The sequence below is a fragment of the Aythya ferina genome (assembly GCF_964211825.1).
Source record: "Aythya ferina genome assembly, chromosome: 1".
Lineage (NCBI taxonomy): Eukaryota > Metazoa > Chordata > Aves > Anseriformes > Anatidae > Aythya > Aythya ferina.
In genome coordinates this window covers 191,354,116-191,379,197 of record NC_140296.1, presented here as the reverse complement: position 1 = coordinate 191,379,197, position 25,082 = coordinate 191,354,116, and the positions used below count along the sequence as shown (strand labels likewise).

General features: G+C 37.4%; 1 protein-coding gene across 5 annotated transcripts in view; it reads left to right on the top strand.

The window, feature by feature from the left end:
• Positions 1 to 25,082, top strand: part of CPNE8 (copine 8) — a 103,906-nt gene that overhangs the window by 12,774 nt on the left and 66,050 nt on the right. For 2 of the 5 annotated variants that reach the window (XM_084531318.1, XM_084531321.1), the window contains exons 3-5: positions 6,241 to 6,287; positions 19,956 to 20,059; positions 22,891 to 22,930. In XM_084531318.1, the coding sequence (XP_084387444.1) occupies positions 6,241 to 6,287; positions 19,956 to 20,059; positions 22,891 to 22,930 (191 nt within the window). Of the gene's footprint in view, positions 1 to 1,044; positions 1,304 to 6,240; positions 6,288 to 18,145; positions 18,241 to 19,955; positions 20,060 to 22,890; positions 22,931 to 25,082 lie in introns of those variants that run through there. The other 3 variants (XM_084531319.1, XM_084531322.1, XM_084531320.1) reach the window with 3 other exon arrangements.

Here is a 25,082-nt window from a genome sequence, read left to right as displayed (position 1 = left end):
ATTATATGTTGTTCTGGTTTGTTTTCAAAGCTACTTGATAAACTGGGAGCACTTCTTGCTGCTAGTACATATTGTCCTCTAATTGTGTTTGCTTTTTTTCCTGATAGTGGTTGATCAAAGTACTTCTTCAGTGTTAACTGACTAGTCATTAGATTATGTTGTCTCGGTCATGTTGTCTCCTCTACTGCTCTCCATGTCTATTTTTATCTGTGTTACTTTTTTAATTTTTTTTTTAATAAGCCTGGGCTTTTCTTCCTTAGAATAAATACTGTATGTCGTGCTTACTGACATTGGAAGTAACCCGAGACATACATGCTTCCATCTTGTGTCTGGACGCGTAACCATGTCCTGATGGGATGTACTTGAATACTGAGTCATGTGGCAGTGCCAAACATTTGAGTGCTTTTGTAAGGGTCTATTTGTCAGTTCTTAATCAAAAGTTTCTTGAGAGAGATTCCACAATAGACTTTGATTACTTCTGCTTCCTGGGGAAAAGCTGCATGAAGTTAGGAGTGCCTTTGACATTTCTGAGCTTTAAAACTTTATTTTTTTTTAATGGAGACATAGGCAATACCATACCTCTGATGTAGAGAAATCACGCAGAAGCAGAACTGAGTATCTTGCATATAGCAAACTATTTTTTAAGCAATTTTGAAAAGTGGTCAATGATACGTTGCCCCTGATAAATTAAATTCAGGGCTTTCTGTATTGAATCAAGGCATCTTTCAGCAAAAGTGATGAGATGTCTAGTTTTTAAACTTAAATACTATTAGGGATAAGTGCTTCAAGATTTTCTCAGGTAGGAGACTGTATTAGGCATAAATCACAGGATTTGAGTAGCAGGCGACTGCCGTGTGACTTGTGTGGGAGGAGGCCACGAATCACTCAGTGGCTGTCACAGCTCGTTGCAGTCAGCTCTGGAAGCCTTGTGAGTAACCACTGCCAGTTGGAACTTCTGCCAGCCAGGGGAGCACACAGTGCCCCTGCCAAAACGCATTTCAGAAAGAAAGTGGCAGCAGCTAGGGGCTAGAGACACAGCTGCTGAAGATTCTCCCAGAGCCATACTTCTGAAGATATGCTGCTGGGAATGCACTCTTTAAACAAGACACTCCTTGTGAAGACCATAGACTCTTCAGAAGTCTATGGTCTGTGGACATCCCGTGCTGGGGCCGGGACACCTCTACAAGGGATTGTGTCTGGTGGGTGACCCACACGAGGGAAGGGATAGGAAAACCTGTAGAAACTTTACTATCCTTAAAGTAATTCTGAGAAGTAATCCAGTGGTATTTTTTATAGATTCAAGGTATGTGGAAATATTTTTTAAGCCATCATAACCTTGCCTATCAATTGCAAACATACTGCTTTCTTGTTTCTGGTAAGTAGCTTATTTAAAGCACTCAAATTGATGGTGTGCTTTGGAGGTCTAGGCTCACACTGTAAGCATCCAGTTATTCTGCCAATCAGGCCTATCTGTCTCAGGCCAGCAGATTAAAAACATGTAATACAGTATTACCGGCCTTAGTAAAGAGAGAATGGGGAAACTGTTAAATCTAGGAGTGCTCATGCTGTATTCACACTCAATAAATGACTTGGCAAAGCAGCTTTGATTGTGGATACCCTCCAAACAGTGTGGATTTAGTATTGTGGAAGATTTTTATTAGCTGATCAGTTTGCTGCCAGTGTCCTTTATTTCCATGCAGACATATGGCCTTAATGTAACAGCTAAAGGGATAAGAGTGTACTATAAAAACTGCTATTCTTTTCTGTACTTGGAAGTATAGCAGGATATCTTTCCTCTGTGTCTGTTTGTTTGGACAAAGGCCATGCTTACGCTGGTTTGTGTACAGTAACTTTATCCTGTTAGCTAAAAAAGGTGTCAAAACCAGCATCATCGTTTCACAAGATCCGCTTTTAGACACACTGCATTCACAACCATCAGATCTCGTAAAAGTTAGAGCCATGCAGAGTTACTCTCTATGTTCAGGTCTGACTGGATTTGAGTAGACCAATTCTAATACGTTTCAAACTGCAGTGCAGTTATATGGGGATCGTAGTTACTGTAAAAATTCAATTTTGACTTCTCGGTCTTCTGCTTAGAGAGTCACACATGAATATAGTTGACTCCCCTGTCCACAAAAGCTGCCTTCTCCTGAAAATAAAAAGGAACCTGTGATTTCTCCAGTTCTCTGAGGAAGCTTGCTTATCCTTTTTGATACTGTAATTGCTACTCGGTATTCATTCAAATGCTAGCCACTTCACTGCAATCTAGAATATTCATGCCAAGAGGGATGTGGTACTTTGCCTCCCTAGAGGCAAATTACCAAAATAATGTAGAGTTATTAGACATAGATGGGACAGACTTGGATAGTCCTTGAATACTCATGGAGTATTTTAAACAATACTGAAGTTGCTCACTGACAATGCTTTCTCTTTGGTGGTATCACAACAAGTCATATATACTTATTTATTACAGTAAATTTGGACCTTTCTGTCTTTCCAGTTCGGAGATTTATTTTTTTTATAGCAAAATTATTGAGAAAACCCATTCTTTTTAACTTTTCTCATAGAGACTGAGCTAAAGTAGTGCTTCCATAACAGGACAGGATTAAGATCTTCTGCAGAGGAGATACAGATTAATTAAGTTGGTGTATCTTCCTTGGGACAGTTGGGCAAAAACATGGTAATGGTGTGAACTGGGTGCTGGATCGTGAAAAGATTTAGGTTGCATGGAGCCAAGGCCAACTGTGCTGTAGCTAAGACTTTCTTGAAAGGGAATAGATGTTTTTATGTTAGGGAAAATTGAGGTAGGCAGTTTGGATATTACAGTTGCCTGGCTAAATGTTGAGTATATATGCATTGAACAGGAGAGAACAGGTGTAGGATAAGGGAGGCCCAAACTATGTGGGAAAATGAGAGTGGGAAACTACAGCATTTTTGGAACGGAATCTAGAGCTGAGTGGTAGTGGTTGAAACATCTGCCCTCTTCCTCACTGTAATATTTAATTATGTTTATGTAGAATTTGACACTGTGTTGTAAGTGTCCAGAGTTTAAAATGACTAAATGTTAATACTTCTGACTGTTGGTATCTTCTGTTGGAAGAGCTCGTACAGAAAAGCTGCAATTCTTCGGTTGCAAATTACTTTGAAGAAGTTGTTTAGGGTCTTTATAAAACCTTCTCTCCAGAAGACATTAAGGTTAGTAAATCATGCCACCAGTGGAGACCAGTAACATGGACAGTTTTGTGACAATCTGTGGGGCAAGCAGTTTTAGAAGAAAGTAGAAGTTTTTAACCTGTTCTAAATTTGCAAAGTCTTTATCAGATAGTCTGGAATGTATGTCGTTTCTGGGGTTTTCATTATCTTTATTTACATCCAAGACTGACTTTTTTTTTTTTTTTTTAAATGTAGTTTATGAGATGCACATTTCCATATTACTGTCAAACTTGCATCTTACATGTATAATAAAATAAATATTACTGATGATGACTATTAGCCTGTCTTAGTTATATATTAAGTACATGCCATATCTGCAGCTTAGCTAAATAGCAGAAAATTGCTACTCATGTCATAGTGCAGACTCTTAGCTCCTTTCTCCTCATTTAACTATAATAACAATAATTTAAGTTTATAAATGATTCTTAAACGAGAGATGTGGTCCCACTCCTGGGTAGTGGTTTTGGAAGCACTGGGGAGCCCCTGGGAGTGGAAGGGAACAGAAGTCTGCTAATGCTTGAGCAGTGAAAAAGTAGGAAGGATGGCATTGCTTACTCTATGTCCTACAAAGAGAAAAACCCAAATAATAGTAAATTGACCATGAAGAAACAGACTTCAGCAGACAGAGAGGTGTGAGCAGCCTTCCAGAAGGTAGAAATAGAGTGAGATTGAATTAGCTTTAAGGTGAAGCTTTACTATTTTTTAACCCTTTTACATGTTGTGACTCCCATCCATCAACCATAGTAGGAGACTAAAACTATCCAACATTAATCTTATTTTTGTTTTCTTTTTTTTCTTTTCATAGCATTTCTTTCATTTGGCTTCATAAACTGGGAGATAAGGCAGTGCCAGAATGCTTCTTTTCTGAAAATTGGATAGTAGAGGGTATTTTACAGTTGTATTGTTGCTTTCTTCTCTTCAATATTAAACCTCTCACTTTTTAATATTCTTTCTGTTCTGCAGCTGCAATGCACAATTGTTACTTGATTTACTGTATTAACACTAATACACAGGGCAGGATGTAGCACAAAAAGTAAAGCAGGAAATCGATGGTGAAAAATGATTATGTTTAAGAAAAGAGTAGACAATAGAAATATTTGAATAGCAAAAGTGCACATTATCTGTAAAGAGTGGCTTTTTCCCCAGATGAATTTCAGTTGTATTCTCAACCGGGGTGATAGTTATGAGAAAATTTTAATTGCAAACTTAGATGTAAGGTGTTGGCAAAATGGACAAAATACACAATTATATCAGCTTTTGAAATTAGTAAGACATCTGCATTCTTGGAAGCTAACACTGAAGACTGGAAAATATTTATCATTGCAGAACCGGTAGCATTAGTTTAAAAAAGAGTTGCCAGTGGGGAAAGTGGAAGGGATCTTTGACAGACTACGTGATTTTATGTTAGCAGTAGGGTTATCTCCAGAGAATGTTTCTTAGATTGTTTTTATTTACGGAAACTTCCATTGACAACACTTCGGTCATCTGGCAGGATTATCCTGGCATGGATCTCAATAGATACAAAGGTTAGTCACTAATTCAGTAACCTTTAGATACATCCACAGCTGACTTTATAGCTTCCGTTTCACTCTGTTTTCCCATTTAACTTCATTCTTTATGTAATACATTTCAGCAATCTACTCCAAAGAGCTGTAATATGCTCATAGCTTTGGATTCATCCTTCTATAAGCAGGAACCAAAGCTAGGAGTGTGATTGTCCAAGGTTTCATTTAAAGTAAATGTAGAAAGACAGACACATCCCCAAATGACTTTGATTTTTTTTTTTTTTGTAAAAGCTTTTTTCTTCTACATCTTATTTGAAAAAAAAAAATGTGTTAACTTTTAACTTCTATGTCTAGCTAAAATATTGAACTTGCTATTTTCTGTTCTTCCTCTTATTCACTACTGCCTGATATGTTTTTAGTGTGGAGCAAATGCCTTCCAAGTAAGAAGAAAACATAGTTTGAAGCTTGCCTTCATTTCTTCTGAGGTCAGTTTATGATTCTGACTTCATCGAGAATGAAGCCAGGCTTCTACCTTTATTGTTCAAGGCAGCAACCCAAAATAGTACTATTTTTAACCTTGTGCTGAAAAGTAATGATTGGCACAGGAGAAGAATTTGTCACAGAAAAGTGTTCGCATGTCTGTCTTTCCCTTATTTAGGAAAGGGTGAGAATTTCAGGTTAAAATTGCTTTCAAATTGCTAGCTACGAGTAGTTCAAAACTGCAGAAAATAAAGTTTACATTACTGCAAGTGCAAATGATTTACACATATACTGGTGCTTGTAACAGTGTATGGAAGACAGATAATCAGTGTATTACCTCTGTCACCAACCCCTGTGAGGGGAGCTGCAGATGGATGTGTGGTGGGTTAGAACAGGAGAAGAACAGATCTGTAAGCACCATGAAGCCAGTGGGATTGTGCTGCTTGATGCTTCAAACACAGCTTAGGTAGACAAGTATCATAGATTCTATTTTTATTAGGTTTTAATTAAAAATGATGTATATGCAAGATACTTACATATAAGAGAATAATTTGTCGCAGAATTGAGGAAGAATACCTGAGAAATTATTTTTTCCTTTTTCCCCTTTCCTTTCCTTTCTTTTTTTCTAGTAGGAACCTCATTTGTTTTTATTTTAATTCTCTCATCTCTTGAAAGAAGCATAATTTAGAGTAATTATGCATTAGATTAACCAGGATAGTTAGGCCATCCAGACCATCCACATTTAATGAAGATCTGCTTTTATGTAATTTTACTTCTAAGGATTTTAGGTGATTTACTGGAGGTCAGCCGTAAAAGTTACCTCCCATTTTAGAACCACACTATTTATTAGCTCATTGCAGCAACAACTAGACCATATTGTCACTGATCTGGGTAGGCATACTGAAAACTGAGGGGAAACGTTACTATTTGATTGTCATAGTTAATAATTTCAACAGCAAAACAAAATCAGCTTATTTAATTTAAAAATACATTCAGTTCTGAAAATGACCAAACCTTTTTTTTTTTTTTTTTCCCTTCACAGTCTGTGTTTTGTACACACAAGCCATTGGAAACAAAGAATGGAGAGAGGTAAGATACACATGGGTATATATAAACTTTATGGGTGTATTTAATGCTGGTAATTTGCCCTGGCAGAAAAACTGATGTCATAGCCTCTTGAAAGCCATGCTAAAAAATGGGAATCCTATGTTCCAGTAAGCAATATCCAGTCACATTATTCTCACTTTTCATATCTGTACCCACATGTCCATCAAAAGGGAGAGCAAAATACAAGAAAATACATGTTTCCTGTTCTACACTCTCCATGAGTTTTGTGAAGTCAAACTTAACTATCAATCCAGGCAAGGTTTGTGAATAACGAGAGGAAGATACTCAAGCAGCGCAAGATCTAGGGGAAGATTTGGCTGTTGTGATGCTTAGTGTCATCAAAACTAACCCACAGGTGTGGTAGAGACCTACTTTTCCTGTGCACTGTTTGGGAGAAGTTAGGTGTGGCTGAATATTTACCAGGCAAAAAAGGAGGGATGGTGTTATACATAGATTGCACTGTCTTGTTAGCCTATCCATGTAAATACTGGAGAAATATGCCTTAAGAACGTAAATCAAACATCTCTGAATTGGATAACTGCAGAATATCAACATACACAGCCTGGAACTGTCTTCCTGTGCTGAGTCATCTAATTCTTTTTCCTTAATATTATTCCTTGAAAGAGAAGCATTGGAGGAAGGGTGGTCATCTTTTCCTTCTCTTGATAAAATGTGCTTTTTAGCTGCCTTACAGAGATGGTTGATTGTACTGTTCACTGTATGCGTGCCACTGTGTAGCCATGTGTAAAGAGCCAAGAGAGGAATGCACAAGGAGCCCTGATATTCTTGTTTTCAGAAATGATATTTTATGCGATTACTACTGTCTAAAAAATTCCAGCGGAAGGGCCAAGGCCACAGAAACCAGATCTCTTTCCTTATTCTTGCTGTCCTTGCTAGTTGGCTGGAGAAACATATTTTTTCTTTGCTGAAAGATATAGTGAATATAGCTTTCAGTTCTGTCAGGCTGAGAAAATTGAATTTGTCTGCATCTTGGACAAAGCTCATATGACTGGGCAACATGTGAAGCATTTTATCTACTGTGTTTATAGTTAAATAGCTGCTCTCTCTTGTTCTGAACTGTGTAGCAGACATGCTTTCAGTATGCCTACAGGATCACATTCCTCTGATGATTTGTGTGAAGAAATGTTAGTTCGAAGACCCTAAATGGGAGTTCACTGTTCTTAATTAAATAGGCAGATGTAGTGGACATGCATAGACCTCTGAATGTCTGGATAGGTAACTCTGAAAACAGGCGTCTTTAGGCATTTGAGTGCCTAAATGGCTTGGTGCAATTTGGTAGTCAAGCTTAAGCTGCTATTAAAGATCCAGATAATTTTTGGTCTAGGATTAAAAGGTTTTTGTCAGAAATTCTGTTTTTTGTTGTTGTCTAAGGTTGGTGTGTAATTTGTGAAATTTTCATTCTATTCTGATGTAACTGTTAAAATAGGTATGAAGCATTTTCTTTATAGTAATTGTCCTGATGGTTGAGTTGTAATATTACCATCTTTCTCGGAAGATATTCCACGAGACAGTTGTGAGGTGTGTTAGGAGATTGTGAATGAAAAAATTCCATCTGGTTTCCATTTTCATAGATCCAAGTTTGTAACCAGTGAAGTGTGCTACCATCTTTCAGCTTTATATTGTTTTCTGCTATTTTATCTTCCTGATCAAAGCAAAGTAAGATAATGTGCTTTTATTGTGTCTTCTCACTGATTACAGAATGTCTCGTCTAGATGATGCCCTTTGGCATGTAGTTATGGTATCATATGCCAGTTTAGGAGCTACAGGGGTTAAAACAGACTTTCAACATGTCAGTAGCTAGAAATTCTTAGCTTATTTTCCCTCTTTAGGCATAATTATCTCTATCTTGTCTGTTATCTAGCTATAGGTATTTACAACTCAGTTGACTGTTTAAACTATTTATGGTTAATGGCAAAAGATAACTCTTGAGGGCAGTTCATCAGATCTAATTTAGATGTCCACTGTAGACCAGATGAATCATTCTTTAGAAATGCCTCTAAGTGCCGATAGCTTTTGACTATGTTGGATGTAAAGTTCAGTTCAGTAGAATCCTGTTCCTAATAGCTGTTATGACAGTCAAAATTCAGAGGCTGGCATGGTAGAGGGATGGGGTCAGGATTGCATTTAATACATTGTGGTGTATGATATTTATATCAGTGGTAAAACATATGGGGATAGATAGAAGACTAGTTGATAATGTGCGTTAGATAATGTAGGTAACCACATCTTTATTTTTTTATTTTTTTTTCTGTCTGCTGTGGTGAACGCAGTAATATTGTGTTTTTAAACAAAACTCTGTGTATGTGTCCATTTTGTTGCATTAAAATACTTGTTTGATATTTTGCTAGCTTGTAGAGGTAGAAGCCACCTGGAACTGTGTGGAGAAAACTGTGAGACAAATATTAAGACCCTGATGATACATGTAGACATTAAGGAATGGTGTTCAGTCATTGCAACATACTTCACCTCATTTCTGTTCCATATCCTTTTATCCACAGTTGTCTTCTTTCTTTTGGCTAATGATTTTCTTTCAGACTTGAAAAATACTCAGGGATCATAAACATAGTAAATCATTTCATAATCTCCATAATTTCCCTAGCACTCTGTCCTACCAGCGTGTGTTTTTTTCCCCCTCAACTGAGATATTCAAGTTGATTCAATAGAATCATTAAATTGAACCCTTCATTTAATTTCTGAGTAGATGTTTTCTGGGCCCTGACTACTGTTTGCGAGCAGTACAGATTCTAGTGTTTTACCCAGTGTTATTCTGGCACACCAGATCCAAACGAAAAATAAAAATGTTTAGCTCTCAGTTTAGTAGGGTGTTATTTTTCAGAACAGTTCATCTGTTATCACTTGTAGGTTGATCATCAGGTGTCCACTAGTGTAATTGGCAACAAATACATCACCAGAATCTGAGCTTTGGTTTTAAAAACATTTACTTCCCCTTACTTTGTGAAGATACATTCAAATATGGTAAAGTATAACTTACTTATTGTTATCTGCAGAAGCCTTAAGTAATATTTTGGAAGAATGTGAATTTCTTCATTTCAAAGAGGATGTTATTTCTGAAAACTAGAGAGAGCACTTCAAAGGGGAATGTTAAGTAAATAATAGAATTGATGAAATACTCTACCAACTGCAGTTTTACTGGCATTATCCACCCATGGTAAGTGTTAAGAAACTGTGCATAGAGCAAGGCTCTGAGCCCCTGGCACCCACTGTCAGAATGCATTGGATGCAAACTAAATTTGTATACCTGTCTGGAAGTTAGATCTCTGGCTGGTCCTCATCATGCTGACTTCCAGCTTCACGAGCTGCCAAATGTTTGTTTTTGTTTTTTATATTCTCAGTAAATTTCCACTGTGTCTTCTGAAATTTTTCATGGCTTCTCATTCATTAGGCCTTCCTATTCATTAATCCTGTTCATGTTATTATTGTTATTTATTTTTTTTTTTGATTTGTATGAAGTATGCTAGAGGTGAGACGAAGGTTCTGTTTTGATTGAGTCATCAAATTAAGAGTGAAGGAGATGAGGCAAGGTTGTGGTGGAACTGATCCCCTGATAGCAAAGGTGGCCAGATGTAAAGGAATGAAAAAATACTCTGTCATTAGCTGTACCTAGTCCCTATACTGTACAGTTTATCAACAGAAAGACTTCTTCCTTTATGTGCTCACAATTGCTTATTCAGCTATCCTAAATTCTGTATTTAGTCTGTATTCCCCATGTTCATGTAGTGTTTCATTCATCTATATGGAATTTCATCTACCATTTTATTGTCTGATCACTCAGGATGAAAAATTGTCTACAGTCTTTATACTTTCAGAGTCTTCATACTTGTCTTTATATATACAAGCAGTTCTGTAAATTCTTCATATATATGTGCAATTCCTTAAAAATCTATTTGTTTTGTCCCTTTATTATTTCAGTCCTTGTTCCAGATCATTTAGGCTTGTGTTGTACTGCAAGGGTCAATCATAGGAACTTGTTGAGTGCTTGCAAGGAGTTTTCATCCAGCAAATTGGCTGCTTATTCTTACGCTTTCTTTCCTATGTACTAATAAATCAATAAATTTCTGTAATATTAATAATAAAACCAATTAATTATTAGTAAATTATAATTAAGTCATTATGTTAATAAATTGACCTTCAAGATGAGTGCATCCTCTCATTCTACCATAAGATATTATATAATCTAATTGATTTTGCTCAAAGTGAACACTTAGTCATGTGTCTGGTAATTATGTATTTCATTGTAGCATCTACAATTTCATTACTTTTTGTACCCTGTACGATATGCTTTTGAGTCTTCCTATGTAGATTTCAGTCTGTCTTAAAGAAAATGAGACATTTTTGTAAACTTATAAAATTTATATAAATTATAGATTTTATATTTTACATTTATTGTGATTTAGGTCTTTTTAAGTGCACTAGTGAAAGTTTATTTGCAATCATAGAATCATAGAATCATAGAATATCCTGAGTTGGAAGGGACCCTTAAGGATCATCAAGTCCAACTCTTGACACCGCACAGGTCTACCCAAAAGTTCAGACCATGTGCTTAAGTTCACAGTCCAATCTCTTCTTAAATTCAGACAGGCTCGGTGCAGTGACCACTTCCCTGGGGAGCCTGTTCCAGTGTGCAACCACCCTCTCTGTGAAGAACCCCCTCCTGACGTCCAGCCTAAATTTCCCCTGCCTCAGCTTAACCCCGTTCCCACGGGTCCTGTCACTAGTGTTAATGGAGAAAAGGTCTCCTGCCTCTCGACACCCCCTTACGAGGAAGTTGTAGACTGTGATGAGGTCTCCTCTCAGCCTCCTCTTCTCCAGGCTGAACAGGCCCAGTGACCTCAGCCGTTCCTCGTACGTCTTCCCCTCCTTGTCTCCTCTTCAGCAGAGGGCTGAGACATCAGTAGGAATGTAGTGTAGCAGCTCCATAGAAAACTTTTCAATACATGGAAGCAAACAACAGAGAGCACTGAGGAAGCCTACACTATCCCAAGAAAGAAGAAATTTTCCTATTGTGTGATATCCAATTCACTGAAAAACTTTCTCTGGCAGATTTCTTAAAAGAAGCAGCTGACTAAGGGAAGAAGCCATCTTCCTTTCAAAGAAGTCATGTTTCCTTTCAAGTTCATGGAAAAAAGCCAAAGTGCAGAAGCACTATGAATCCGTTTTGTTTTTTACATACTTAGGATTGGAGGGCCATTAGTTAAAAAGTGTTGCTTAGAAATCACCATCATTTGTACATGGAGTATACAGGTCTCATACAAATGCCTGCATGTGTTAGAAGCCTCTTGCTGTTTTTCTGATAATTACTATGAGTTTATATATAAAAATAATTATTTTTCCTTTGGTATAAACACACTGTAGAACATTTTATGACTATGCTTTTGCTGTAGTGGGATTGCCACTTTATGATTGTTCTACCCAGCCGGGCAGCTGAACTTCACCACAACCATTCTCTCACTCTCCCTCTTCAAAGGGAAGCAAGGAAAAAATACGATGGAAAGGGCTCAAGGGTTGAGATAAGGACAGGGAGATCACTCATCAGTTATCATCATGGGCAAAACAGACTCAGCATAGGGAGATTAATATAATTTATTAACTATCAATTAACTATCACAAGCAGACTAGAGCAGAGAGAAACTAACAGCGAACTAAAATCACCTTCCCCTCACCCTGCTTCTTCCCAGGCTCAGCTTCAATCTCAGCTCTTCCACCTCCTCTCCGCAAGTGGCACAGGGGAACAGGGAGTGGGGGCTGTGGCCAGTCCCTGACACTTCATTTCTGCTGCTGCTTCATGGTCGCTCCCTGCTCTGCTCCCCGTGGGGTCCCTCCCATGGGATGCCGTCCTTCCCGAACTGAGCCTGCGGGGGCTGCCCACAGGTAGTATCTCAAGCACTGCTCCCACACGGCTCCGTCCCATGGGGTCCATCCATCCCCCAGGAGGATGCTCCATGCTCCAGCATCCCCCATGCTCCAGCATGGGTCCCCCACATGCAGCAGCTCCCCCCAGACCCCCTGCTCCTGCGTGGGCTCCTCTCCATGGGCTGCAGCTCCAGCCTGGGCCCTGCTCCTGCGGGGGCTCTCCATGGGCTGCAGCCTCCTCCAGGCCACATCCACCTGCTCCACCGGGGGCTCCTCCACCCCTGGGGGGGCTGCAGCGTGGAGATCTGCTCCATGTGGGACCCATGGGCTGCAGGGGGACAGCTTGCTCCACCAGGGGCCTCTCCACAGGCTGCAGGGGAACTGCTGCTGCCTGCCTGGAGCACCTCCTGCCCTGCTGCTGCACTCACCTTGGGGGTTACAAGGCTGCTTCTCACTCCCCACTCTCCCAGCTGCTGTTGTGCAGCAGATATATTTTTTTTCCCCTTTCTTAAATCTGCTCTCCCAGAGGCCCAACCAACATTGTTCGCTGTCATTGCTGTGGCCAGCAGCAGGTCCCTTTTGAATTCATCTGGAACTGGCTGCTACCTGACATGGGAGAGATGCTGGGTTCTTCTCACAGGCACAACCTCAGCAGCTACCAAACACTTGCCATGTAAACCCAATGCACACTTGTGAATTGTTTGTTTCCTTGTATCCTCTAATCCTCATGATTTGAGGCTATTGGTGATAATTGTAACAGGATCATTTTGTTGTTTCTTCTCCCAGTTCAAGTTCCTTATTTGTTCTGTTCACATACTGTGAAACTGGATTATAATTTCTGAGATTAGGATTATTTTTTGTTGTGTGTTCATATACCATTTTGTGGAGCAAGCTTCCAGTGGAGACTGTTACTTGGAGCTTCCTAAAGAATTTTCAAAAACCATTTAGACCGGAGCCAAGAACCTAGTGGTAGTTTAAAGCATTCTTTAGTTATTTTCCTAGAACTGTTAATAGAATACGATGTTCTGACTGTTCATATTTCAGGCAAGATGTTTAAAAGTCAAAAGACGAGGGAGAAGAGTAATGAATTATTGAAGGACTAGATAAAATATGCCACACTAAAAAACTTAAGATCAAATTATTTGCCTAATGAAAGAGCGAATTAACGATAATTGTAATCAGCTATTAATATCACCACTATGAACATAAATTTCATAATGGAAAACATTTCTGTCTAACGATGTTATAAAAAGATCCAAGAGATGGAAAAGGAAATGAGATAAAATCAGGCAAAAAACCGAAGGATTTTTTTCAGAACAGAGATAATTAATTATTGGAACAACTTTATTGTAATTGTGGTAAAACATCATAAATTTTAAAAACCGAGAAAAGATGTCTTACTAAATATTATTCTCAAGTTCAGTCACAGCCTTAAAGTTGAAGTAAGAATTAATTCAGAGAGTTCTGAGCAGATGGTTAGGTTGGACCTCAGAGTTACAGAAGTTATTTCATATCTTTTGATTGAGAAATACAGAACAGACACCTAACTTCCTAGTCTTTTATAATTCTAATATTGCAATGAAGGCTATGATTTTACATTAACCTCAGTGCCTCTAGGATTGGATCACTAAATTGAGGTGGTGTAAAAAATCAGATGACTAAATAAATAAACAAAATTTCTGTCTTTCTACCAGAAAATCTTACATTGGGAGGTGGCAAAGATTCATTCTCCAATCCAAAAAATGAATAATTTTCTTTTTCTTTTTCTTTTTTTTTTCTTGAATTTCTTTTCCCTTTAAGTAGTTAAATCGATTTTCTTACTCACCTGAATGACATTTCTAAAACTATTTGCTTGTTGGCCATATTAAGATTTTAGCTTTTCACAGCTGTTAGTGGGGAAACTAGGCCAGGAGGGGAGCTAATTAATTAGCAGCTATGCTATTAGTTGTAAGTCACCGGATTATAGAAATAACCTGTTCTGTTTAAAAAAGCTATACTTTGTTGGCAAAAGGGATTTAAGAAGATGATGTTTTGTTTAGCTGAAAAGTGTAGACTGATGATTTTTAGAGGCCAGTATTTCAATGTCATCTATAAGATAAAATTTGACAATTAAGTAATTTGTTATGCTACTTTAATATTACAGAGCTGTTTAAGTAGCCCTTGGAAAAAAAGTAAACAGACCAAAAAAATGAAGCCTCATGTAAGAAAAGTCATTAAAAGTATTTTAAAGAAAAGTTAGCTTTGCCACTGAATTCAATCTCTTGAGTTTTTTTTAACAATTTTATTATGAAGGCAGCAGCATAGCAGGCATTCTGTCCGGCCTCCTCTGGTCTCAGTCTGATTTAATCATCAAGATACTGCATATTTATCTTCTTTCACTGATAGGCTTCTGTCATGCATTTTAAATCAAGTCCAAAAGATTTCCCAAGTGTAACTGGTTATTGTTTTAAGTGGAATATTGTTTACTGAAAAAATGCAGTTTTGAAGGGACTGAAGCTATTTATAAGTTTATATTTTACTGTTTGAAAAAATTAACTGACATTTAGCCATGATTTTAAGACATTAAAAATTTTCCTTTGAAGTAACATTTTTCTTCTAATTCATACATAGAACTATTTCTAATGGAACTATAAAACTTAACAACCCAAGATATGAAATGTGACATAAGCATGGAATAATTTAGGTGGAGGGAACCTCTGTGTTACTGAGCCTCCAACTCCTCTGCTGTGTTTAGCTCAGTCTCCTGACCCAAGCAAAGCCATCTTCACAGTTAGGTCAGGTTGCTCAAGGCCTTTCCCAAATCAGGTTTGAAATTCTGTAGTGGCAGAGACTGCACAGCTGTCTGGGTGAACCATTCCAGAGCTTAATCACTCATTCTGGGAGGCTTGTTTCCTTATACCCCATCATAATTTCCTTTATTGTAAATGGTGACAGAAACATCTTGTCTTTTTTATGTTTTCTGTGAACTGTCTGGCTTTGTCTTCTACAGTGCTGTTTAGGTAGTAGAGGGTGGTAGTGTCAGTAGATCTTCCCTTATCCTCTCCAAGCTGAGCACACCAAGCTTATGACACATGCCAGATGTTCCAGCCTACAGATCATTTTTCGTAGCATCCAGTGAGCTAGCCAGCAGACCTTTACATTAAAGCCTGAGGTGCAGAGGCTATTCTCTCTTACGTGTTCAGCCAAGCATTATAAAAGCAGTGTATGCAATTTCTTGATCGGTGAAATTCAGGTCTTCAAAGCGTTATCTTGAGGCTTAGAGTTGTGTGGAATATGCTTGAGGATTGCACCCTTGGGTGATGAACAGCCTCATGTTTGAGGATTGCATGTTCAGGGAATGGGCAATTGAACAGAAGAGCAAACAGCCTTTATTGTATGAACTGTGCATAGACAGTGAGGGTCATACATTTTAAGTCCGTATTGATTTTTTGATTCTCTGTGGTATGAGTCCCTGTACTGTCCCTCAAGTGAATGTTACGTTCTGAAATTGCTGAGAGCATTTTGATTGGGTTTGTCAAGTATAGAGTTGTTTGCTTCCTACTCCTGCAAGAGGGATTTATTCAAGAGTGGGCTCTGTCTTAATTTCATTATTTTGTAAAGTCCAGAACAGTGCAAGGAGGGACAGGGCCTTGCTGACCTTACTGTCTTTGCCAGTTTTCTTTTCAGGACTCTCTCCAGCTATCCACCTTCCAGTCTTTGGCACATCTGACTCTCATTGCAGAACTCTTCTTCCAGATCCACAGCCACATTATTCATAAAAACAGAGAATCATGTAGGTTGGAAAAGAGCTTCAGTATCATCAAGTCCAACAATCAGCCTGACCACTGAGTCCCATCACTAAACCATGTCCCTTAGTGCCACGACCATATGTCTCTTAAATAACTCAGAGACTAGAACTCCACCACTTCTTTGGGCAGCCCGTTCCAATGCTTGACCAATGCTCCATGAAGAAATTCTTCCTAATATCCAGTCTAACCCTCCCCTGGTGCAACCTGCGACGGTTTCCTAGTGCCCTATCACTTATCACCTAAGTAAACAGATAGACACTGCCCTTGCTGCAACCTGGGGAAGAGAAAGTTCACATCTTATTCATGTGTATAAATACCTGATGGAAGGGAGTAAAGAAGACAGAGCCAGACTATTCTCAGCTGTATTCAGTGAAAGGACAGGAGACAATGAGTGGCAAAATTATGTTTAAACATAAGATTTTATTTATTTATTTATTTTTACTATGTACAGTGGAACAGGTTGCCCAGAGAGGTTGTTCAGTCTTCACAGTTGGACGTACTCAAAGCCTGACTGGGCAACCTACTTGAGCTGATCTGTCTTTGAGAAGGAAGATTGAACTAGATAATTTTTCCCCAAGTTCCTTCCAACCTCAAGTATTCTGTGATTTTTGTCTGTTTTATTTAGCCATTAATTTTGTTCTTCTCTGAACGGCTCTCTGAAAGTCAGCTGTAACTGCAAATGCAAACTGTACATGCAAACTGCATTTACTGTTTCAAGAAGTATTACATCAGAAAATGATCAGTTTATGAAGGTGTCAAGCCAGAGGTTTGTCAAGAGGGTTGTGAGTACCCCTAAAGGGACTCTTGACAAGTCGATCCTCTGAGCTCACATCTTTCAATTTAAATGATAACTTTGGCAGCAGAAAGTACCTATGTTACAGCTGCCTGTGTTCTTCATGTTCCTCTTTGTCTTCCGTGTATGTAGAAGTAGGCCCCACATGATGAAAGATCCCCTTACTCTCCTTCAAGCTTGCCCTAATCTGAGCGTTTAAAGGATTTCAATAACCTTGTGATTAAGGGGTCTCCCAGGCCGACTTAATACTTAAATCTGCGCATACTAGGAAATATCTTTATCAATATCTTTGCATATGTGCATCTGACTCTATTGGACAGAGCATGAGAGATGCAACTTAGTAAGTACTCTTTACTTACCTGCTGTGCCTCAGGTAGCTTTGCAAGTTACAGTGTGTTCATCCTAGGGTCTGGTACACATCTTTTTGAATGCCCCGAGTCTTTTCCTTCTTGAGTAGCTGAGTGTTCATCAGATTTCAATGCTAAGTGTAAATCTCCTCTGCTTGTGGCTGATTCCAGTGTTTAAGAGTACGTGGCCAGCTTGCTGTGAGAATGCAAATGCAAGAAATAGGACGCGCCAGGGAAAAAAAAAATACTCAGATGATGTATTCTTGCTCAGAACTGCAAAATGGATGGTCCTTATGACCCCATTGTTTTCATTTCTCATTCCTGGTTTGATGCTTGTGTCAGAGAGTGGCTACTTATTCTTAGTGCACAACTTCAGACAGTGCCAATTGCCTAGATATTGCTGCATATTTCATCAGCCATTCCAACTCTCAGTTTTTCCTGGCTCCAGTGTTGTTGAATGCTATAAAGCATTCAGTTGACAGGGGAAGATTTTCTTTATAAACACTGAGATTTATTTGACCTGGAAGCTGATTGAAGACTTCAGCTGTATGTAAAAATTTGAATGCTGTTATTCAAAGGCAAAAGAAAGGCCTTTTAGCCATGCATATATTCCAGCCATACTTGTTCCTATAGAAACACCAGCTTTCCTGTGCTGCTATCATTGCTCATTCATAAATACTTGGCCACAGTAGTCACCAGTTTCGGTTCAAGAGAGTGTTTTTTTGTTTGTTTGTTTGTTTTTCAGCACTCTACCTGTCAACTTTATTCAAGCATTTCAGAGGATGTTTTGAGTCTTTGCGCAAGAGAGTAACTTCTTTCATCTGTAAGGATTAAACTATTTGTTCATGTTCTGATCTGTTTCCAGGATCCTGTGCACAAATGCCAGCCCTCTCTTCAGAGATCCAGGGAGATCATTTTGAATATCCAGTATCTTCACCACTCTGGAGAGTTTCTGGAGATTTCTCCTGCCCACTTCTGCACAGTGCTTACCCTCTTCATAGTTACTGCTTTGGCTTAGGAGAATGATTGCTCATGAGCGATCCTGCTTTCTAAACAATTTGTTTTAAGACATGCTCAGAAGCTTTGCAGGGGATCTCAAACAAGTTTCCAGTGAGGTCAGGAAACCATACTACATAGGTTTTAAGAACTGATGTAAAGTCTTGGCAGAGGGGCATACTAATTGACACTACATGTTAAATATTCTTTGTCTTTTTATTTGGCGAGGATATTGTTCATCAGGAAGATAGTTTTGCTTTTCTGTCTTTCATGGGAAGTGCTAGAATATGGATATCTCTGAATATCATCACAACTGAACCTCTCACAGCATAGCAAAAGTGAAAGTACCTGACAGGATTCAAGCACACTCTGTAAAGATGCAAATCACCACTGTGACACTTCAGAGGACTGTTCCTGTTTCTGAGACTTTATAGAGCTGTGTCTTGAAGATGTGTTAACTTTTGTTGAATATTTTATTGTACCTGAGGTGGGTAGTTGATTTTCACAAGGCAGTCACACTCTCAGGTACAGATGACCCATGTGAATGAGTGGTGTTTGGAGTCAGACCCCTCCAGTTTGAGTGAATGCACGGACAGTCATTTGAAGAAGAAAATGGTATTTGAAAGTAATGGAGTTCCTTTAAAGCACACAAATAATGTGGCTGGAGTTCTTTACTGCTTTATTTTAATAAGAATCAAGTAATAAAAGGAGATTACTGAGTTTTGAGAGGAAGTGACAGCGGAGGATCCATTCACTTGGGTGTTCAGGGACCAGGGTAGGGAGGCTCCTGTTGGAGACTGAGGGGTCTGTGCAATGGCTACACTCACAGCTGTGATAAACTTTTCCTAGAAAGTTTTTCTTAAACTTTTTTAGTTTTTTAAAAGAACTTTAGTTACAAGAAAATTGCTGTCTTTATATTCTTTCTTTATCCATGTTTATGGATTTAATTCAGTCCTGTCAATGAAGAGGTTGGCAGTCTTTGACTCATTCAAAGTTTGAAGTCACAAATTGCAGTTTTGAGGATTATTAATGATGATCTTTCAGAAAAGTGTCAACCACCTTTTCAGTAGGCTATATTAAAATGTCTTGGTATTTTCAATATGTAGGACAAAATGAAATGCTCATGTCATTAACTCATCCTTTTTTGTTTTGTTTTCTGTTTCAAAAAGAAAGTGGCTTGAAAGAACAGCTAAAACACAATGTTCATAGTTTATGACCTGTTATTTAGATCTGTGATGTTTATGAACTGAAGTCAATCAAAAGTTATTTTTTTAAACTAAAATATTTTCTGCTTGTCAAGAGCTTGGTGTAAACACCAAGGGGAAAAAAAAAAGTGTTTTGCAGAAAGCTCAGAGAGAGGAAATGTAGTTACTTCACTGAGGTGAAGTAAGAGCTGGATAGTGCAAAAATGATTCACTTCCAGCACAAGAACTAAACTAGCTAATATTTAAATTTATCTGAAATAAGCGGTCTATGTAAGCTTTTGCTTGCTATTGTCTTTTTTGAGGAAAAAGTGGATTTTTATGCTACTGAATTTCCTTCTAAAATTTTTGTGGATTCTGATGGACTTTGGGGACTGATGTTTATAAAGTTCAGATCATACGATACAGAGTGTGCACCACTCTTCACACTGGAATATGTGGACTTCTGCCACTCTATCTTCATCCTCTGATAACTGATCTATTCATGTGAACATAGTCATTCTCTTTCATGACATCTGTTGAAGAGAAATTTTTATAGGCTCTTCTGTATCTCACATATTGCTGATTTTGCAAGACTTCTTAATTACATCTCCATAAAGTACTTGCCTTAAACTGATGCTTTTCTTTTACAGTTTGGAAGAACAGAAGTAATTGATAATACTTTAAATCCAGATTTTGTAAGAAAATTTATAATGGACTACTTCTTTGAAGAAAGAGAGAATCTTCGATTTGATTTGTAAGTTAACAGTCTTTGACTCCAATATTAAAATCTCTGTAAACATACTAAGATTTGTAAAGCACAAAATTAATTTGAAAAGAGATAGTATCTGTTGACATGGAACAAATTAGTAAACATGATTGATTTAGCATTGCTTCTTCAGAAATAAACATGTAACGTAATAATGACTTAATTTTAAGAAATTGGTAGGTTTTAACTAGTCAAAATGTATTCATGCTCACAATCATTGCTTTTAAAAAGTAGTTTGAAGTAGTTTTTATTTAGTGCATCTTTATCATGTAGACAGCAATCCAGAAGGACAAATGCCTCTTTATTTGCCTAAAATCTCCTAGCAAGTCTGTGGCAAAGCCATCTTTAAATCTTCTAGGCTTTAGTCATTTACTTATCCAAATAGTTGCTTCAAACTGACTCTTACAGTCTCTTTGATTTATTTTTTTTTCTAGAGTTTCTGGAATGCAAATCAATTGTTATTTTAGGCAGGGCATAAAATAAATACAGCAGTGATTGCATTATTGTTGATTTTTCCTATAGTAAAAAAAAGGTATGGTGCCTGATAAATAGACATTAACAAAGTTAATAAACGTATCCATGTTTTTGCTGATTTTGTTTTAAGTTGCTAGCAAAAGGAACTAAAATAGTCTTGAATAGCCTCATCTCCTGTATCATAAAAACAAAAAATAAATTATGTTTTATTTTTCTTTAGCTTTATCAGTCTTCTATAGCACATCACAGTGCTGCCTACATGTAAGTTAACAAGAAGTGTTGGAAGGATGAGTAAGGGGAAAAAAATTCCATTGTATTAAATACACAGATATCAGCTACCTGTTTCACCATGAAAGCATGTTGCAGATATTTTTCTTATTTTTCCATTTTTTTTAGAATTCGGATGTGATGTCATTAAGTCTGCTGAGTATAACTATTTCCTGCCATTTACAATAACTTTAAGTAAGAGCTTGTCACTTTGCAAAATAAAGGTTTCCCCCTCGAAGCATAGGTGATGCATTTCAGAAATGAAGAAACAGCTGGGACCACGTAGGAATCTTATTTTGTGTATCTGTTGCTCCTCATAGGCTGCATGTATGTTATGGGAGGAGAAGGTCCAATAGATGTGAAGACCAAAAGAAATGACCAAGGAATAGAAAGCTAGGCTCAGTCTAGGCAAAGAAAGGGAAATCTGTAAAGAACTTCTGGATGTGTGATCTGAAAAAGGACTTGAACCTGACAGGGGAAAATCAATCTCCTGTTTGATCCTATTTGTTTATTTTTAAAAAGCTATAAACATCATACTCTGTACTTAACAGAAAGACCTGACTTTTCTACTGTTGTTCCAGATCACCTTGTGACTACAAGTCTATTATGAACTCACAGCTGAATGACAGTTTTAAATGCTTGCCTGCCCATATTGCCCAAGTCCGTGAATTCTCTTCAAAGTCCTATAACTCTGATAGATTGGAAATGAATTATTGTAGAATTCTGAGCTAAAAATGTGACTCATGTAACTAATCATGGATTAAAACTTTGATATAGATCAAGAAAGAAACATCTTTTAAAAGCTTACTTTTTAAATTCCTTGCAAAATTGTGTGTGTACTCCAGTTGGCCAAAGTGTTACTTTTGAAGGAGTGAAAGTTCTGATGGGTTTAAATTTCTGGCAACAAAAAGAAAAAGGCAGGCATATCTCTGATTCTTTGTTTTACGAGGTACTCATAAATGACCATGAGCACCTACATACATTTTATAGCCACCAATGTTTCAGCCTTTTTCCTGTTCATATTTTATAATTTCTTCCTAATTTTGACAGTGAAGTAGTTTTTTGTTTCATTAGTGTATCTAGCCTTCAGAGTCGTTATCTTTTTTTTTTTTTTTCCTCTTTTCAATTTCACCAGATACTGTGCAGTTATTTTTATTATTATTTAACTCAGCTATTAGTGGTTTCTGCAGTCATTCTTTACAAATGTGTCTGAAACTTTGGCTGTGCTGCACCACACTCTGCTTCCCATCCTCCTAATTTCTGATCCGGTCCACAGAGCATCATCCATGCCCACAACCAGTTGTGGCAGCACACACAAACGGGTTTCCATACCACAATGTGGGAATGGAAATGTGCAATGAGAGGCTGAGATGGGGATTGGAATACTTCTTCAATTCCATTACTTGTATTGAATCGAATGTATAATTTGATAAAAATAATACTGGGGATTTTCTGATAAGGGTGGAAGGCTGATAGTATAGGGATTAGTACTCCCATAAGGATTCTTGTATTACATATTTTTAAATTTATCTCAAATTCACAGAGTAATTTCTCTGAAACCTGAATTGATAGTGAAAAGGAAACAATGGTATTTTCTAGTTGGAGGAAGAACGAGATTATGATAAAAACCTGAAAAGAACAAGTCAAATGCTTGCTAAAAGAAATTTGATTTATTGGCAGTTGTTATTATTTAATTAATAAAGCAACAGAAAAACTACCAAAGAAAATAGTTCACAAGGTATTTTGCTTTCTGCTAAAAGATTAATCTTGAAATTTTGTTCTCATTTTTTTCCTGCTTTCATTCTGCTTCTTGTTCGAACAGGAGTATTAGATTAATTTCTCTTACTAGCCTGTACTTTGAAAACAATTTTATTTCAGATAGGTAGTGAACAGTAATCCTGTAATCTGTCATGATTGCCTTTCTTACTTGTGAGACTTCCATTGAGGTGTCATTTTGTGGTAAATTTTACACATTGAAGTAGGTGAAAGAATTGTTTGATTTTCATTTTTACATGGTCCTCAGATCTGTCATCTGGCAAGTTGGATTTAACTTTTCTTTTTATTTTTTTTTTTTAAAGCTATGATGTTGACTCCAAGAGTCCTAACCTATCAAAGCATGTAAGTTTTTTTCCTGTTTATTACACTTTCTTGTACTGAAATGCTTTTGTTTTCCTAAATATGTTTATTTTCTTTTGACTGTAAATAATATCAGATGCTTAGAGACAAATAGAGAGCTTGTATTGTTGTTTATAAAATGTATAAAACTCATGAGGATTACATGACATTCCTCCTGTACAGGGCATATTTGAGCACATGTATACATCTATTCACATATGGTATATGCAGCATTTTGTTGATACTTCTCCTAAAAATTGTAAATATATTTTGATTGTGTCACAATTAATATTAGTATAACTCCTTTATGCTCATGGCATCTTAAATTGAAAGAGATTAAATGGCAACTGCAATATTTAGAGGTGCCAGAGTAGAATTTAGGGGCTGCTGAGTGAAATTTTAAAAATAAACACAGGGAGACTTTGGTAAGAGAACCTTTAAGAATCTGGAGCAGAGGAAAATATAATGGAAGGAACATTCTGTGTGTGTGCTGCCCACTAAAAAGATGAGGCTTCTTGCCTTTCATCTCCTGTGATATCCTTACTGTAAAGATTTAAAGTCCACGGCAAACTGTTTTCCTTCTGTCATCATGGCAAGATTTTCTAAATAGCCACACAAAACAGAAGTCTTCCTATACTAACTTGAGCAAGGATAAAGCATCATGAGCCTCTCCCCAAAATTGTTTGTTCTTCTCTAGTAAGTAGCTTATCTGAATTCTTTTATTTTTTCCCCGAAACATACTTCATAGTACAAAAGCCTAAGATATAAATGTGTTTTTTTTTGTTTTGTTTTGGTTTGGTTTCTTGTTTTTTTTTTTTTTTTTTTTTTTTTAAAGATTTGCTTTAAGAGGAAGTGTATACAAGTTTGTATAGACTTGTATGTCTGTGACATCCAAACTGTGCCATATAATGTTGCACTCATGAAGAAGAATCCTGAGAGCCCTGTGAATGATGGTAGCTAGAGATGTCTTGCCACTTCAGTTCATTTCCATTGTTTTCTGGGTGCTCAAGGTTGGTCTGCCTTTTGCTTTCCCCTCACCTCTTTCACATAGGCCTTAAGAATTTGAACAGTTCGTAAGTATGGACTGAGCAGAGCTTAGCTCATATTCATGCACTGGGAGCTTGGCTTTTCTGAAAAATATCATGCAGATAGTATTTGCTTAGCTAGACTTCTCACATAGTATAGTCTCCTGGTGTGCAATAACAACTTTCCTGTCCCTAAAAATTGCTGTTAACCTATTTCTTTGTGAATACCGGGCAGTGTCATATAACAGCTGAACATCTGGGGAGATAGTAAAGAGCAAACCTGAAGAATTTCAGTCTCGGTGACTGAATTTAGGCAAAATGGGAAGAAACTGAAATGGATTGTTATAATGGATATATGAAGTAAGCAGAATAGTCTTTTTTAGTAGACAGCTGCCATTGTAGCTGTCTGTAAGAATGTGTATAAATCTGGCTACCTCAAATTAGACTCTTAGGTTCATAGTAACTTAGAGATTTAAAAAACAAAAACAAAAACAAAAACAAAAACAAAAACAAAAACAAAAACAAAGAAGCATAGTAGTTAACAATTGTAATTAATAATAGACTTTGGAACAAATAGGAATTAATCATAGAAACACCACCATAAATGGATATCAGGATCTGTGAGGGTAAAAAAAGAAGAAAATCGTTGAGTACATGGTTTCAGTGTAGAACATGGCATGTTTTAGAATGTATCATGCTGAATGTTTTTAAAAATGAGTGAGGAGCTGAGTATTTTCAGATGCATTTTAGCCATAGCCATTTTAAAGGACTTAATTTTGATGGAAACAGTGTCACAGTATCAGATCAGTCAAAGGACACAGTTCAAAAATGTGTTTTTGCAAAGTGGTTTTCCTCTTCAGTGGGATTAGTTCTCAGACCCAATTTGTAATATGAACCTATAACTAGCACAGCTGGGAAGGTGACTCAGAGATGGGAATGAGTGGCCTGGACTTAAAGAAGAGCAGGAGCTATTTGTACAGATATTTGCTACTGTATCATAAAGTTATGGTTTGCTGTATAGCGATCAAAGTGTTTTGATTCTTGTTAATGTTTGTGAACAAATGTCACATCCTACTGTTACTCCTGCTGCCACTGTTGCTGGCAAGAATAAAGCCAGCAAGCTGCTTTCA